This window comes from Quercus suber, unplaced genomic scaffold (genome assembly GCF_002906115.3).
Source record: "Quercus suber isolate HL8 unplaced genomic scaffold, Cork oak 2.0 scaffold_218, whole genome shotgun sequence".
NCBI classification, from domain to species: domain Eukaryota; kingdom Viridiplantae; phylum Streptophyta; class Magnoliopsida; order Fagales; family Fagaceae; genus Quercus; species Quercus suber.
In genome coordinates this window covers 604701-621918 of record NW_027069676.1, presented here as the reverse complement: position 1 = coordinate 621918, position 17218 = coordinate 604701, and the positions used below count along the sequence as shown (strand labels likewise).

General features: G+C 33.8%; 1 protein-coding gene across 1 annotated transcript; it reads left to right on the top strand.

The window, feature by feature from the left end:
• Positions 1–7073: 7073 nt before the first annotated feature.
• LOC111992618 (U-box domain-containing protein 35) lies at positions 7074–9353 on the top strand. Its single transcript, XM_024024487.2, has 4 exons — positions 7074–7688; positions 8456–8574; positions 8671–8786; positions 8902–9353. Exons 1-4 carry the CDS (start codon positions 7301–7303, stop codon positions 9164–9166), a joined length of 888 nt encoding a protein of 295 aa, XP_023880255.1. The 5' UTR covers positions 7074–7300; the 3' UTR covers positions 9167–9353.
• Positions 9354–17218: the final 7865 nt, after the last annotated feature.

Here is a 17218-nt window from a genome sequence, read left to right as displayed (position 1 = left end):
TTAATTGATTTTTATATTTATTTTCAACAAAAAATAATTTTTGTGATTTGATCCAATCACAATTTAGTTCAACAAATTCTTTCAATTACTACATTTGGTTCCTAAGGTTTAGAACTTTGGATTAAAATAAAATCATTATGAGTACTTTATTTTATTCCAAACTTTTGGGTTGAAACATAACAATTGAAAGTTTATAAACTAAATTGTGATAAAGTTTATAAACTAAATAAATTGTGACAGTACCAAATCACAAAGAGATAAATTATAATTCTCTCTTTTTTATAAAATCTAACTAAATATGAAAAGATAAAAAACTTTAAACCTAGAACAGCCAAATTTTGTTTGCATGAACTTATTTTTATTGGTTTATTTTATTTTAAAATAAAATTTTTATTATTTTTTTTTTTTTTGGTTTTTCCTTTTAAAGAAGAGAATGGGGGTTGGTTAAAAAGGGTAGGTGCCAATAGGTAAGCCCATTGCCAATGAGATGTATAAATTAAATTTAACAAACTGGGATTTTAAAGAGGGTAAACAATTGACTGAAAATAAAAACTTGAGTTCTAAGTTAAAACAAATATATATCATTAAACAAGTACTTTAGGTTAAAAGGTTGACTCCAACCAAACTACATCACATAAAAATAAGGTTTCGTCGCTTGATCCTTAATTTTATACATGCTTAGTTGGTTACTCTTTAAATTTATTTATTTATAATAACCCGTTAAGCTTGCCTTTTTTTTCTTTTATATTGTTTTTAGATGGATACATTTAGTTACTACTTAGCACTTGCTTGGGAGAACTTATTTTAATTAGCCTATTAAAGTTTAAAAAATAAAAATAAATTTTGAAAATTATTTTTTTACCTAAAAAATAAAAATTCAAAAATTTGTACCAAACTAAATAAATTGAAAATAAATTCTCACAAATCAATTTTTAATATTCTCTTTTCTTTTCTTTTATTCTTTTTTTTGGAAGAATATTCTTTTTTATGAAAAAAAAAAAAAAAAAAAAGGTCACACATATGTGATCATTGACCTGATCCACTTAAACCCGCTATTGATGGTGTGGGACATCCCTGAGCATGTTAGGACTATCGGCGTCATGGCACAACATTTTTGCGAAATGCATGACTCGAACTCGATAACTCTTAGACTCGTAGGTGTGACCAAGTTCGAAACTCCTATTAATGCGCACCACCAAAGTATTTGGATGGTGTATTTACCCTATTGGTGGTCCTAAGTCGGTATATCTCTTTCAGCACTTCATTTCAACGTTTCTTTCGCTTTGGAATATACTTTCCCCTTAGAGACAAAGAAAATCGAGTGGCCTTAGAGCATGCAGCTAGAACCGTCTTAAGAGGCTAAGATCCTAAGAACATAGAAATGGTGCCACGAATAACCGACTCTTTATTCTTCTTATTTTGTTCTTTACCTATATGGGTCCGCCAGTCTGAGTCTTTGTTTTTTATTATTTTGTACATAGTGAATTAATTGTAAATTAGTTTAAGTTTGAATCTCAGATCCATGATCAGTATTAAATTGCAAAACAAGCCTTTCAATTTATGTTAGACTAATGCATCCGTACATTAGTTGGGGGTCCCTTTTCCATTCTGTTATTGCTAAATTCAATTATCTCGCTAGTATTTCTGTACCAACACCTAAATATAGGTAAGACTTGAATTTTACGTAAAGAAAGTGCTATTTTGGCATTTTTATAACAAAGTCTAATTAGTAACAACGTTGTTATTAATTTTAATTTAAAATTATTAGTAAAAAGTAAAAACCTGTGTTTTGTAAAAATATTGTAGAAATAACATTTCTCTTTATAAAATGAGTAAGTGGATGTCATTAGCACCCTAATTTATGGTTGATAGCCTACATTATCTCCTCTTCAACCTTGCCTTATTTTGAAGATTAAGGGTCTGTTTGGTATGTGAGTTCAGGTATTGATTTTTAAAATGATGTGCAAACTATTGTTTAAAAAATGTTGTGAAAATACATCAAAAACTTATTGGTATTTTAATTTGATAATAAAGAGTTATCATCAGAAGCTAATACCATAAGATAAAACCCTCTAAAAAAAGTACTCATAATGCAAAATATATATATATATATATATATATATATCTATTTGGTACCATATTTTAATTTTAATAACATTTTTTTTCATAAGTGAACAAAATACAATTGTGTGTTTGGTATAAGTGCATTTTTATATTAAAAAAATGGAAACTATCCGACATGTTCAATATATTCATTAATATTTATTAGAAAAGAGAAAAATTCTCACACTATTCTATTTACTCCGTTCTTCCTCTTCAGACACCCCTCCCACGTGTTGGAATACTAAACTCATACAATACCACTAAATTATTACTAGAACTTTTTCTTCTTTTGAGAAATAATTACAATATGCTGCATAACTCGAATTCTTTTCCTTCGACTCCTAAGCACTTTGTGCGTGGAAAGATGTCAATTAAGCTATATGGCATTTGGCTCATGGAACCTTATTTTAAAGAATCTTGACGAAAAATGGAGAAAATATTTTTATGACAGACATATCAAGTAAGTTATTTAACAAGATCATAAATAAGTGTTATATAATTTAATTTTGTATTAATTGTTTGTTAAAGTTTGTTCTACCAACCATTCACATGGTTTTCACAATTCACTCATTGTCATTGGCTTAATTGTTACCAGAGATATTTTACAAAAATATGATATGTATAATGTTGATATATGATTACTTATAACTATGTATGGTATTAGTACAATTATTTTTGTCGGTATCAATCTTTGAACTTAAGATCTATCACCATTCATCTCAAGACTCAGAGGTGTTNTGTAAAGCACATTGGAATGTACTGCATTCCAGAAATGTCTACGTGGTCCACAAAGCGTGGGAAATTTGGAATACAGGACCATAATGTCACTAATTGGGTACTACATATTGCTGGACACCAAACTCTGATGACACTTTTTCATTCTCCTTTCCATGTGTTACATTACAAAGATCATTGAATGACAATGCTGAGAGCTGAGTGTTCGACGAAGTTTCTCCGTAGAAAAAGGATGCATTATGGTCTAATGCCTAAAGTAATGGGGTTCTCATACTTTTGGGAAAAGTATTCTTGCAAAAGCATTCAAAGCCAAGTTTGTAATGCTTTCTGTCTATTATTTGACACTTTGTTAAGAAGTTATTGTGAGTTTTGGTTTCTTTGACTTTTTCTCCTGTCAATGTAACCTATTCAAATGGAAAAAAAGCAAATGGCGATGAGATTTAACTGACACCTCTTGTTTATTTAAAAAAAAAAGAATCTCAAACACCTCTTGAGTCTTGAGATGAATGGTGATAAGATCTTAAGTTCAAAGATTGATTTACCGACAAAAATAATTGTACATATTGTCGGGGAGATAACCACCTTGGGAAGCTTCCTTGAATAATTAATATAACATATAGAGACACACTTTAACACGTGTCAACCTGCACGCACATCCATGGGAACTCCGCACGTCCATGTCCATGGGAACCTCGCACCTCATCATTGTTTTAGCACCATTTGCAATATTCCTTTGTTGGGCTTTTCTTTTTCTCTAGGATTTTTGTGTGTGGACCATTAAGGCTTTCTCTGTCCCTGCTGGGTAGGGACCATGAACACCTCACCACCTTCGCCGCACACCACCATGAGCTCTGATACCACTTGTTGGGGAGATAAATACCTTGGGGAGCTTCCTTGAGTAATTAATATAACATATAGAGACACACTTAAACCCAAAAGGCCTAAGCCCAATGGGTATGTGCTCAATTATGTTATATTAACCACTTATTCTTCTTATCTTTATTCAATGTGGGACTTCACTCACACGTGTAACCCAACAAATTTTACTTCAACTTTTGGGTGTGAACTGCATATGAATGAGTTTTAGTCAAGCTGAGCCTTGCTTTGTTCAAAGCCCAACTTTGTCTTTAAGTGGGAAAAGATTGAAAAGAATGCGAGCTAGGCATGCAATTTAATTATGACTCGCAAGCCTAGCTAGCTAACTGTGCTTGAATTATTTGGCTTGTTAATATATCTTAGATAATGGCCCAAGCGAGCGGAACAATTAATTTGACCAAATTTAGTCATAGTTTGATGGGTTTGCTCGTGAAGAGTTGGGCTGATCATTTACACCAATACAGTTTAACCTTCCCCAATCCCCAGTATATATAAATGAGTCCCCTACATTACATACTTTGAAAATTCAAAGTCAAGTGGAAGCTCACAAATATTCAAGATAAATACGCCATCTTGGAGTGTGACTCGTCGAACTCTAGAATCAGGTCTGAGTCAAATTCTGACACGCAATTTTTATGCACCCGGTCTTATTAGAAACACATCATTCCTTGCGTGTGTGTTTGTTTTTTTTCATATAGACTTTAGTTGGACCTTAAAAAATCATCGGTGTTTTAATCAATCAGTCCGAGTACAAACGAGAAGCATCTAGTTCAATAACAAAATAACTTCAGGCAATGAATCAGAATAAACGAAAAATTCTACAATCTAGTTGCATCCTTATTCGGAATGAAGTATCAGCACAATGATTAGTTTCATAAGAAAATATACTTCAAACTAAAATTGATCAAACTTGTTGAGAAAAAAGATGACTAACGAGAACTCTAGGTGGCGCATGCATGGTGGCTCGTGAGGCATGTGGAAACACTAGTTGGGACGTGTGTGAGCTTGGAATTGACTTTGGTTTGAGTCGTTTGGCTGATATCTTTGGATAAGAGAAAAGCAAAGATCTGTGTTGTCGAGCAAGTTGGTCTGGGAATTGGGGTGTCATTGTTGAACAGGAATGTGCACTAGTTTGAGGGTAACGCTGTTGAGCAGCAATGTGCAAGGTTGTATAGTGATGATAAACATTGACTATTAAAGGCTACAAGAACGTGGCTGATACCATTTTGAGAATAAATAGAGAAAAAGAGAAATATTGTGAGTAAAGCCCTTGTGAATTATATATTTTCTACACAATGAGCTATATATAGGTTAATGAGTGAATGTAATGACAAATGGATATTGGATAATCAGTGGGTGATAGTCCTAGTGGGGGAGATCGGAGATTAACCAATTGATAATTGCTAAGCAAGAATGCGAGATCGGTCTAGCAAAAATGAGTTGTGGTGTTAGCATAGAGAGATTGCCCTCACCAAATTTAATCAAATAAAATGAATAAGAAGAGTAAAAAGAAAAACTAAGACAGTGAGAATTAGAGAAAAAAATTTGAAAGTTTGAAGTTGTGGAGGTTGAACAAAGCCAAACCTAGTAAAGAAAAAAAATGTTTTTTTTTTTTTTTTCCTGAAAGGGGGTCAATTAGTTTGCCCACGGGTTAACCCGACTCAACCTGTTTTTTACCGAATCAAGTTCAGGTTGATCCATATTTTTATGGGTTAAAAAAAAACCCCTTATTTGTATCCATTTTTATCATCTGGATCAGGATGGATTAATAGGCCCGGTCCAATATTATCATATCTATGCCCACCTTACCTTGGTTTAGAGTTTAGATAAACATTTAAGATTTTTTTTTTTTTTTTTTTGAGAAAGAATAAACATCTAAGAACTTGATTGAAGGGCGTGAACTACCATGGCTTTTGTGTGTTTGTTTCTCCAAAAAATAGTAAATTGTAAATTACACCCCTAAAGTTTGGAGGTAATTGAATTTTACACCCTAAAGTTTTAAAATTTATATTTTACCCCCTGAAGTTTTGGGTATTTAGATTTTACACCATAATATTTCATAACTTGAATTTTTACCTCATAATGTTTAGAGTTGTTTAGATTTTACACTCTGAAATTCTAAAATTTTAGGGAGTAAAATTCAAACACTTCTAAAATATAAAAGGTAAAATTCAAATTCTAAAATTTCAAAGTGTAAAATCCAACAATTTTCAAACTTTAATTTAAGGGTGTAATTTACAATTTATTAAAAAAAAAAGAAAAAAAAAGGGCGTGAACTCAATTTTCTTTTTCCTCCAATTTGTTTATTCACGTACAATATTGTCTTAATTCTTTATGAAGTGCAGAAAACAAATAATAAAAATAAAAATCTCCTGAACGAGTGACATTGAAGCTGCCAAGAATAAAACAAAAATATCCATCGAATATCCCAAATCTGACCTCACAAAAAAAAAAAAAAAATACTTCATGTTTCTACTTTTTTTTTTCTTTTTTTTTTTTTTTTTGTGTGAGAACTACATTTGGCTTTGAATATATCTTTTTCCCAATAGATTCCTTCACATATATTGGATATTCCATACGTGGTTCATGTACAAAAATATATAATAGCGATAATGTATTATTATTTCCTCTCACTCCAATAATTATGTTAGACGACAATAAAAAATTATTCAAAAGTGTGAATCACTGTTCACACCTCAGATAGTAGATCAGAATTCAATAAATTGTGCCTTCCCATACCAAGAATATCACTATCATTGTCATTATCATTATAATTATATGATAATTATATGATAAAAGGAAATACTAACCAGTGGACTTATTAATAATTTATTTTAAAAAAAATTTATGAAAAATGAGAAAAAAGTAATTAATATTTTGATAATTTTTTTTATTTTTATAAAAATGGTATTAAAACTTTCCTAAAATAAATTATTAACAAGTATCCTAAGGGCATTTGTTAGCATGACCCTAATTTATATTGTGAAATAAATTAAATATATTTCACACATGGGTAAACATTTAATTACCATTTCTATTCAAATTATTTCCAAAATCTATCAAAAAAATTAAAATTATTTCTCATATAAGAGAAATCATTGTATTTCCTTAATCGTTATGAAGATTATTATTATAATAAGCCAACAAGGTAAGGTCGAAACTGTTGGGACATGTTACGAATCGACCATGCATGGTCTTATGTGTTTGATATATGCATTCTTTCTTTACCGCATTTATCGACCCACATGTAAATATATCAATGCATGACGTATTGCCAACAAAGCTGATTGTTTTTGTCCTAGAGCATACTGGCAAAGTCAAAGTAGAAGAAACTAACAGCCTCTTTTCGTGGTTAATATTTACTTATTCTTTAGGTGCAGTCTCTGGATTTTTAGCTCATAGGGATCGTACATTATGGTGGCTGAGCCAAAATTAGCGTTGAAATAAATGGCAAAAAGTTTGCAAGTACAGAACCCCCTGTATTCTTTATTGTCATGTAGTTTTCAGAGAGAAAGAGTCAAACAAGAAGATATATAATAGCTTCAAAAACAATGTCATGTTGATCGTTCTTTGAGGCCAAATTAAGATGTCTGTGTCACTGTCACCAGAGATAGGACATATCCAATCCCATGATGAAGCCAGTGCATCTACAACTGTTGGGTATAGGAACCAGTTTAACGCATATAGCAGCGTGAGCGAGATTGAGGAAGAGAGTAGTAGTACAAGCGAGATCACTGAGGTCAACGATCATGGACTGGTACGCATGGAAACGATCAAAGAAGAGTCGTTTGAGGCAGGTAGTTTGTATTCGTTGGATCTTCAGAGCTTGGGAGATAGCGTGTATGTGGGCGTGGGGAAGAGCGAGTCAAGCATGGAAGCTCTAGTTTGGGCGTTAAAGCACGCTGTTACCTCTCCCTCCACCATGGTCTATCTCGTTCATGTCTTCCCTGAGATACTGTACATACCCAGTCCATGTAAGCTCTCTCTCTCTCTCTCCTTCTTTTTCTCTTTGGTTGGTGAGTCATGGTCAAATATTTGGTGCATTGGAACCTGGGCCTCTAAAAGCTTGGGTCTTTACTCTTTACCCACCCACCCACCCCCACCAAATGGCTTTTTTTTTTTTTTTTTTCCAAACAAAGACAAAAAAATTGACAAAATCCTAGTACCATGCATGATTCACGGGAAAAGCGATTGAGATTTGTGTCTAATCAGTAATCACATATGCCTGGTTTTAAATTGTAATTCATTCTTTTAAGGGCCTAGATTTGTGCTTAGCTTTAATTTTTCTATGAGAATCAACATTGAAAGGTTCGATGTAATTAGTTGTAGATGGATAATGGATTGTCTCAACTCTCAGGCATGAGGTTTGACTCTTGAGGAGCCAAGTTTGATCATTCAAGAGGGACAGATTTTTATTTATTTATTGAATCTAATAATGTATGGAGTGATATATTATTTAGGATTTTCAATGATATAGTACTTGATAAAATCATGAAATTATTTCTTTGCGAATGGAGATCATCATCATAATTAAGCCATGGTTTAGATAATTTAGATCATTAGAATTGAGAAGCCTGAGTTTAAATAATGGAGTTACTGGATTTTATCCATGATCGGTTTGAATCTAATAATTGGGTTACATTTTCATTGTCTCTGTGTTAGTAAAAAAAATAAAATAAAATAAAATAAAAGGTTGCCATTGTGATCAAATTAAATGACTGATGTATCTTTGTGATTATAGTAGGAAAGATTCCAAAGAATCAGGTGAGTCCAGAGCAGGTGCAGAGTTACATGGACCAAGAAAGAAAAAAGAGGAGAGAACTACTCCAAAAATTTCTAAATGCATGCTCCTCTTCCAAGGTACATAAACCTCCAATGTATCATTTTAAAGGAACATGTTTATGTTTCTGGGTTAATCTTTTTAATTTGAACAAAAAAAAACTAATGATCAAACAGGTTAAGGTAGATACCATTCTTATTGAGAGTGAGATGGTTTCAAAGGCAATCCTGGACCTCATTCCTATTGTCAACGTAAGAAAGCTGGTGTTAGGAACCACTAAATCCAGCCTAAGGTATAATCATAAGTGTGTTAAAGGCAAGAGCAATTAAGAAATCAATTCCGATTTTTCTAAGCAACCCTTTTCTCATCTTCAAATAAATTCTGGCATATATTTTTCCAATGTATAGGAGATTGAAGTCTAGAAAAGGGAATGGGATAGCCGATCAAGTGCTTCAGGGTGCACCAGTAAGTTGTGAAGTTAAGATCATTTGTGAAGGAAAGGAAGTGATTGACCTAATGAGTGAATCACCAACACCTTCACCGCGTGCGCGAGGCAATGATGAGATCAATCCCAAGCCTGCACAAAAGTCTCCAGTTCGACGCAGTACTTCAAAAAAATTTCAACGCACTGATTCCTTTAAATGGTTGTTGTGCTTTAGACCCAAGGAGTAACTAGTTTCCCAATATTTGTAACGAAACACTTCCAGAACTGCAACAGAGTTGTATAGAATCAGAATGAATGTCTGATGGTTGAAAGTTAAGTTATACTCACCACGCTCCTTTTGATTTTGAAATCCTCTTTTCACAGGGAATTCCCAATTGCCCATTAATTGATTTAATTCCACCTCTGGCTTTGATATGCTTTCCTTGGTTTTTTTTTTTTTTTTTTTTTTTTTGTGGTAGTCCCTAATTGTAGATTACGATCGAATTTAGACTAGCAACTTGTGGAACAACCCTGTGACTTTTTAAGCCACTCTCTTAGATTTAAAATGAGCGTACCATGTATGTATACAACACATGTAAGTACTCCAAACACCATGGACCAACGGCTATAGAATTAATGAAGTTCAAGGGCTGTTTGGTATCAATGTTTAAACAACAGTTTTTAGTGTTTAAATAATAATAACGCTTTTGACACGTATTTCTATAATACTCAAAGTCTCAAACATGTATTTCCATAACACTAAAAACTAAGCAACGATATTAAAAATCTCTAACCAAACGACCTCTCAGTTTAACACTTTCCCCCCACAACAAAAACCCCTTAAAACAGTTACATTTTTATTATATGGAACCATATTTACAATGAGCTCAATTAGGGGTGTCCATGCAAACCGAAGACCTACCAGAACCAACCAACTCGACCAAAACCGACCCGTCACAGCCAGGCTGACACCTCCGACGGGTCGGTGACAGGTCTCAAACCATCAGAACCCGACTCCAGCGAGTTTCGTCCCCAAAAACCCGAGCCACCTGACCCGCCCAACAAAAACTCAAAGAACGACGAAAATCACCAAGATTCAGCGACAATTTGGCGTTTCTCAGCTCCGATTCGGCCACGTTTGGGCTTCCTTCATTCAGATTAGCTCAAATCCGACCAAGATCTAGTATCTTCCTTACTCAGATATGCTAAATTCCAGCGAATCCAACCTAAATCAACTCAAACTTAGCCAAAACTTCGGTAAGCCTGACTCCAACTCAGCCAAATCTTAGCCAAATTTTCATAGATCCAAAGGAATCTCGCCCAACTCTCATTAGATTTGGCCAAATCTGTCAAGATCCGACTAGATTTTGGCCAAAAACCGAGGAATCGAAAAACCCAAAACCGACCAATTCACACCCGAAAACCAATACGACCCAACTCGATTGATCTGAAACTTCCGACAGGTTGGTTGCGGGTCGAAATTTTCCCCACCCGATAATGTCGGGTTGAGTCTAAGTTGGGCACAAACCTGACCCAGCCCAACCCGTGGACACCCTTAAGCTCAATGTAGGGTATGCATAGTAACTAAGGTGTTTTAATATTTACACTACGAGTATGATTGCTTTACTTGATCTACACTCACCTCAAACTCAAAAAATCAAGATAGAAACTTGAATAATTCGTATGTAAAAATATGAACATAAAATGTGACCAAGCAGGAATGGCAAAATAAATTTCAATAGCAACAACGACTGGTGATAACAATTTCTAAAAAGGAGGTGTTAATTACACACCATTTTGCACACACGCACGATTTCAGTGCAAAAAATACCGATTTAATTTTTTTGTTTTTTTTTTCTCATTCTTCGTTCTACTATTAAGTCAAATCGCTAACATATTATTACAACCTACAAATATATGCTGATATGTACATATATACAACATTACTAAGCTATAATAAGGTGTAAGAAAAACCTCAATGCTTCATCTATTTTTCTCTTATTCAAATTACCCCAAACTTTTGTACATGTTCTAGTTAGTGATAATATATAAGATGTAAGGAGCAACTATAAGAACTTCATCTACTCATCTCTTTCTCTTAATCACTTAACATGCGTTCGCGCACAAAATCCTCAATGTAGATTAAGGTTTTATTTGAGCTACTCTAAGTCTAAACGGGCTACCTGTCTTAAAAACCCTATTTGTATCACATTTGTGTTACTATTGACCTATTTGTTTATAGAACGATCACAACAATTTACTATTTTTTTCACATCTTATGTGACAAACTATGATTGATTGCTTGTCATATTTACATGAACTCACTATTATTATTATTATTATTATTACACACACTTTGCACGTGTAATAATACTTTTTATTTATTTTTATTTATTTATTGTTTAGTGTTATAATGTTTAAAAGTGATAGATAAATAATTTTTTTTAATTTTTTTTTAAAGAAAGAAGTAAGGTAATGTGAAATAATGTTTAAAAATGAGATAGAGATAGTGTTTTAAGTTTTAGGTTGAATGGAGAAGATAAAGGAAAAATTCTAAAACTTAGGGAAAGTAAATTACTCTTTTAACTAAACAGTAAATTATTCTTTTAAATAGTTTGTGTTTTTTAATTTAAAATTATTTAACTAAAAGAAATGGGTATTTTAGAGTATTTAAGAATTTGTGTGAGAGTATTTTAGTACGTAAAATGTTAAAACTCAAACATAAAATCCTGTTAATAATAATAACAATAAAAATAATACTACTACTAATAATAATAATACTAATCACTAACCCGTGCAATGTACTTGATAATTTTTATAATTTGGCTCAATGCATATTATGGCTCAAAGCATATTATAAATTTTTTTTTAGCCCATAATAGTACATAATGTTAAACCAATAGCAAAATGGGGGAAAATATAAAGAGAATACAAATTGACTAAAAAAGGATGAGAATCTTAACAAATTTAAATTAAGAAAAAACAGTTGCCGATGTAAATCCTTTAATTTAAGAAATTTCATGGCCATGCAATTAATGCCCAAAAACCAAGTCTTATCTGGTTGAAAATAGCTACGGAATTAAAAATAAAAAAAATAAAAAAGGGGGCTCTCTCCTTTTCTTCCAACCTCAAAAGTGTCAAGCAAGGATCATAGAATGGATTATGGGTAATAACAGTCCACAACACAAATTTGGATAAAAGAAACCACCTACAACATTTAACATTCTGTGAGGCAAAAGATATGACAATCCAACTACAAATTTGAGTTAAAAAATTAATTGCAAGTAATATAGAAAAGCATGATTCCAAGCCAAAATTTGGATTCTAAAACAGTAATAGGTTCAGGAACAAAATATGATCCAGCTCAGATTTTCAACAAAGATGAAAAAATTGATGTGTAACCCCAAAGTCTTAGGGCATAGAATTCAACTTAAGCAATCTATATATTAAACTCTAGGGGCACGTTTGGTAGATTGTAATAGATATTCCTATAGCATAACTATTCAGTTGTTTGGTTATGTTTTTATTACAATGAATAGTTATTCCTTATGAATAGCTATTCTTCAAAATGAGAAATAACTATTCCTTATCAAAAGTACTAAATATCTATTCCTTCATCTAATGTAATAACTTTTTTTAAAAAATTCCTAAAAAGCTATTAATTGTCACATCATCAAAAGGAAAGAAACTAAATTTTCCTTGTTGTTAATTATTAGCTCTATTTTGAACACTCTAAAATAAGTTTATTTTAGGAAATTTGACTTAAAAATGATTTAATTACATTTTCTTTTTATACTCTACTAAATTGTGGATGCATATATAGGATTCTATTCTTAAATGGTCACCAAACTAATGAATAGTAATACTTATTACATTCCAACATAATGTATTCCTTGTAATACTTATTTCTATTCTCATGTAATAATCATTATAGTGTACCAAACGTGCCCTAGGAGTTTATACTTTCTTTTTCAGTTTTAGATGTCTTTGTGATTCTCATTTAAAAAAAAAAAAAAAAAAGCTTTAAATGTAAATAAGCACCCTTTCATCAACAGGTTTAATATAAACACAAGCTAGGGGAAAAAAACCATAACAAAAAAAAAAAAAAAAAAAAAAAAAAATACAACTTAAAACAATGAACCATAGAACAATGGAGAACTTTGTTCCCATTTTTTTTTTAATAGTAGAAAAAGGAACAAAATGGAATAGTAGAAGAATTAAAACCTTCTAGGTTATGTTCCTTGCAATCCTCCAAAACCAAAGGAAACCCATAAAAAAATAAATAAATAAATAAATAAAAAAACATGAAAAATAATCAAGCAATAGGGAACCAAACGAAATAAAAGAAAAATTAGAAAAATCCATATGGAGAAAAGAGAGGAAAAAATAGATGTGTACAGAGATTCAAAGGTGAGAATTGAGGCAACGTGGTAATGGCAGAGTTTACAAACAAATAGAAAGACAAACGGATATAATTTAGGAAAACAAATTTGAAAAGAATTGGGAGAATTACCTAACATGATAAACCAATCAAAATCTCATCCTGATTATATGGGTTAGTTGACAATTGAAGATTTGGGTGATTTTCTAAGGAGGTCATATGGTGAGAATTGGAGATTATGGTGTGTTGGAGAGGGTGGATATACAGTGTTTGCCAAGAGAAAGAGAAAAACTTACTAGTTGGGTTAGCAAAGCCACAGGTAGAAGAGGAGTACTGGGGGGAATGATAGAGAGAGATATTAGTTGGGCTAAGTTTGCGTTTGAAAGAGAGACAAAGGCTAAGAAATAGGTTTTATCGGGTTTGTTTTGGGGAGAAATAGTTATTGGGTTAGAAATAGTTACGGTTTTTAGGGTTTTATTTTTTTTAATAGTTTTTTTTTTTAAATAATGCTGATGTGGAAAAATGTCGGAGTTTCAAAAGTTTCGGTTATATATATATATATATATTTATCAACACCCTTGTTAGTGACTAATTCAGCAAAGATGAGATCTTTAAACTCCTAGAACTAGACCGCTCAGATAGTGAGTCCTCTAGCAGTAAGATCCGACAGATCTACCAGTCATCCTCTGAACCCTCTAGAGTTTCTTCTAGCACCTCTAATGGACTAGATGAACCCATACCTTGCATGGATAGTTGTTGCAGGAACAAAACCCATCAAGCTCCTCTTAGATCTCATAGAACAGATCGAAGACCCAGTCATCAAAGCCAAAAAGCTTAGTGAATTCAAGAGAACCTTAGTTAGGGAAACCAGCAAACCCAAACCTAAGTTTCAAGAGCCAAAAGTTGATTTGGAAAAAATCTACACTAGGTTTACCAAGTCCAAGAAGGAAGTTATTGTCAACAACCTTCAGAAAGAAATCAAGGAAACCAAATCTGAGGTTAGAACCCTTAAGCAAGAGCTAACCATCCTTAAAGTTGATCCCAATTTCCTGGATCAGAGACTCAAGCATTTGGAAAATTCTTCTCATCAAGGCAATGAGGAAGGAACCTCATTTCAGAACCCTTCTGATGATGAAGACAACGAAACAATTAACCCCACTGCAGATATAGTTCAAGAACGAAATCTGGTTTAAGATCCCTCCAATAAATTTTTCTTACAAGCCAATAGTAGGATTAACTTCCAGAAATGGCACTCCAAAGTCAAGATTGTCATTAGCAAAGATTTTGAATTCGAAGTCATAGCCTTAATGGATTCAGGTGCTGATCTCAACTGCATTCAAGAAGGAATCATTCCCTTTAAATACTTCAGAAAAACCAGAGAAATGTTAACTTCTGCAAGTGGAGGAAAAATGCAGGTTGAATTCAAAATTCCAAAAGCTCATGTGTGTTAGGACAACACATGCTTCAAAACCACATTTGTCCTTGTTAAGAATATGACAGATAGAGTGATCTTAGGAAATCCCTTTATGTGTCCGTTGTATCCTTTCACCACGGATAGTGAAGGAATCACTACCCATCCCTTTAGTCAGCCAGTTAAGTTTAAGTTTCTTAGAAGTCCTGAACCCAGAAGCCTCTAATTTCTCTGACTCTAATTTCGATTGACTGAGGCTTCTGAGGAGGCAGGAGAATTCCTTTCTACTGACTCTAATTTCTCTGACTGAAGGAGCAACTAGTGGGCAAGATCTTTTACTCATGTTGTGAGAGGGGTTGCTAATCTGTATCATAATACTCCGAAGGAGGACTATGATGGTAATCATGCTCATGAAAGGTGGTGAATTTGTCACATACACCACACCATTCTAGGGCTTCATATTCTGGTGCCCTTGTAACAAATCTTCTTGGATCATTATTGTGGTTAATCCAGCGAAGGTCCATTACAGCGGTAGAGCGGGGCTTGGTGGTAAACACTGAAATTCTTCCAGTACTACCAACAAAATGGTAATCTTTCCATAAGTCTTGGGTAATTGTGAGGATTTCATTACTGAAGTAATTCCTCCAACATTCAGCAAGATCATGGGGCTCGCTATATGAAAGATAGAAATTTCCTTCATACCAAGGTCCTTGGTGGGTGTAACCATTGATGAGTACCAGGTGTCTAGATGGTATAACATCCATCCAATTGCTACCATCCCATTATGGGAGAGTACTCCAACATCTGATTGACACGAAGGGACTTTTGATCTTGGTGACAACCTATTGTATGATTTGTGGGAATTGACTGAGTTGGCCATGATGAGTTAGTTTGATTAATCTGATAAAACCATACTTAAACATTTACGAAAGCCAGCTTGAATTTCTATCCACTTCATCATCATCGTATCCATCTTCATAATTGACTATAAGACCAGGGAAAGGGTGTTTTTTCTCATAAACCCTATGGCTGCTCCCAAAGTAGTCTTCCCATGCAGCCTAAGTTAGGGCGTGATTAACAGAGACTTCAAAAGGATCATCATCTGATTCTCTGAAGACTGGGAAGCGAGTAGTGACCAATATTTTGAAATATTCAAACCATCTGTCAAATGATTCAAACATAGCCTTGCTGCCAAGAATATTGGTTTGTATTTCTGGTGGCAAGTTGGCAATAGCACTTCTTAAGGTAGTTTGAGCCTTAAGGCTAAACTTTACATAATCAATGCCCATGATAGTCTTTTTACCCATTGAATGGATATCCTCTTTGCCAAAGAGTTGACTAGTAAAGACTTCATTTCCAACTTCAAGGTTAACTAGGTGGATTTCTAGGGCTTGAAGGGTTTTTTGGAAACGGGTATTTCTGTTTAGGGTCCAGGCTGCTTGAAGGTTATCAAGGATAAATTTAATGGAAGGTGGTAAGTTTTGATATGCACCTTTTCTCCATTGTAGTGTATTTGATAAAACTTCCTGTAAAATAATAGCCATGTCACCACTGGAGTATGTCACCTCTGCCGGGACATAATCCTGAAGGGATGTTGATCCTCTTTGGTTTCCCTTAAAGGATGCGCCTTCATGCATTACAAAAGACGATTTTCCCACTGCTGGGAGTCTTTTGTCTTGAGGATAGCCCTGTGCAGGTGCTTTCCCCTTATTCTTCTTCTCTGCCGAAGAAGTCAACTTTCGCCACATTGTAGTGGGATAAGATTTTTGCTCTTTATCCTGCCAAGGATGAATATCATGAATTTGCATATCTTTATTTAAAGCATGAGATGTTATGGAGCAAATACTCTTTTGTGATGATGTTTGGGATTGAATTGGGCCAAAAGAATCATCAGGAATGGAAGGAGTAATAGGTACAAAAGAATCAAGGTTTTGATCTTGGTTATTAGTAGCTATTGAAGTGAGATGTTTGTTATTTATAAGGTTAAGGGTCTTAGAAATTGCAACATCTTGGAGAGCTCTATTATTATTATTATTATTAAAAAGTAAAAAATATCTGACCCGGAGAAGACCTTCTTAGGCAACACGCGAGGCATGAAGCACAGGGTCCAACCTCCTAGGCCATTATGATCAAAACTAACTTCTTCATTTACTGACACGGGCTCCCTTGACAATGTTTACTCCCTCTCGGACGAACTCTCATCCTCAGGCCCACTATCTACATAGATAATGAGCTTTTGGCCCAATACCCTTACAATAGCCCCTCAAGATCCTTCTTTCTGGCTCCTTAGGAAGAAAGGAGGATTTTGATGTCACCCTAGATAATCCATGCTCATCACACATAACCTCTGCCTGTGTAGACGCCTTTTTAACTGCCCAAGCCACTCTTTTGACGCTTCGGCATACAGGACACGCTCTTCATTAAATTTTTACAACTCCCTGTCCCCCACGTTCTACGGTGCGATGTTGATCCAATGACTTAGGATTCTGCTAGGGCTTGAACGGGAAT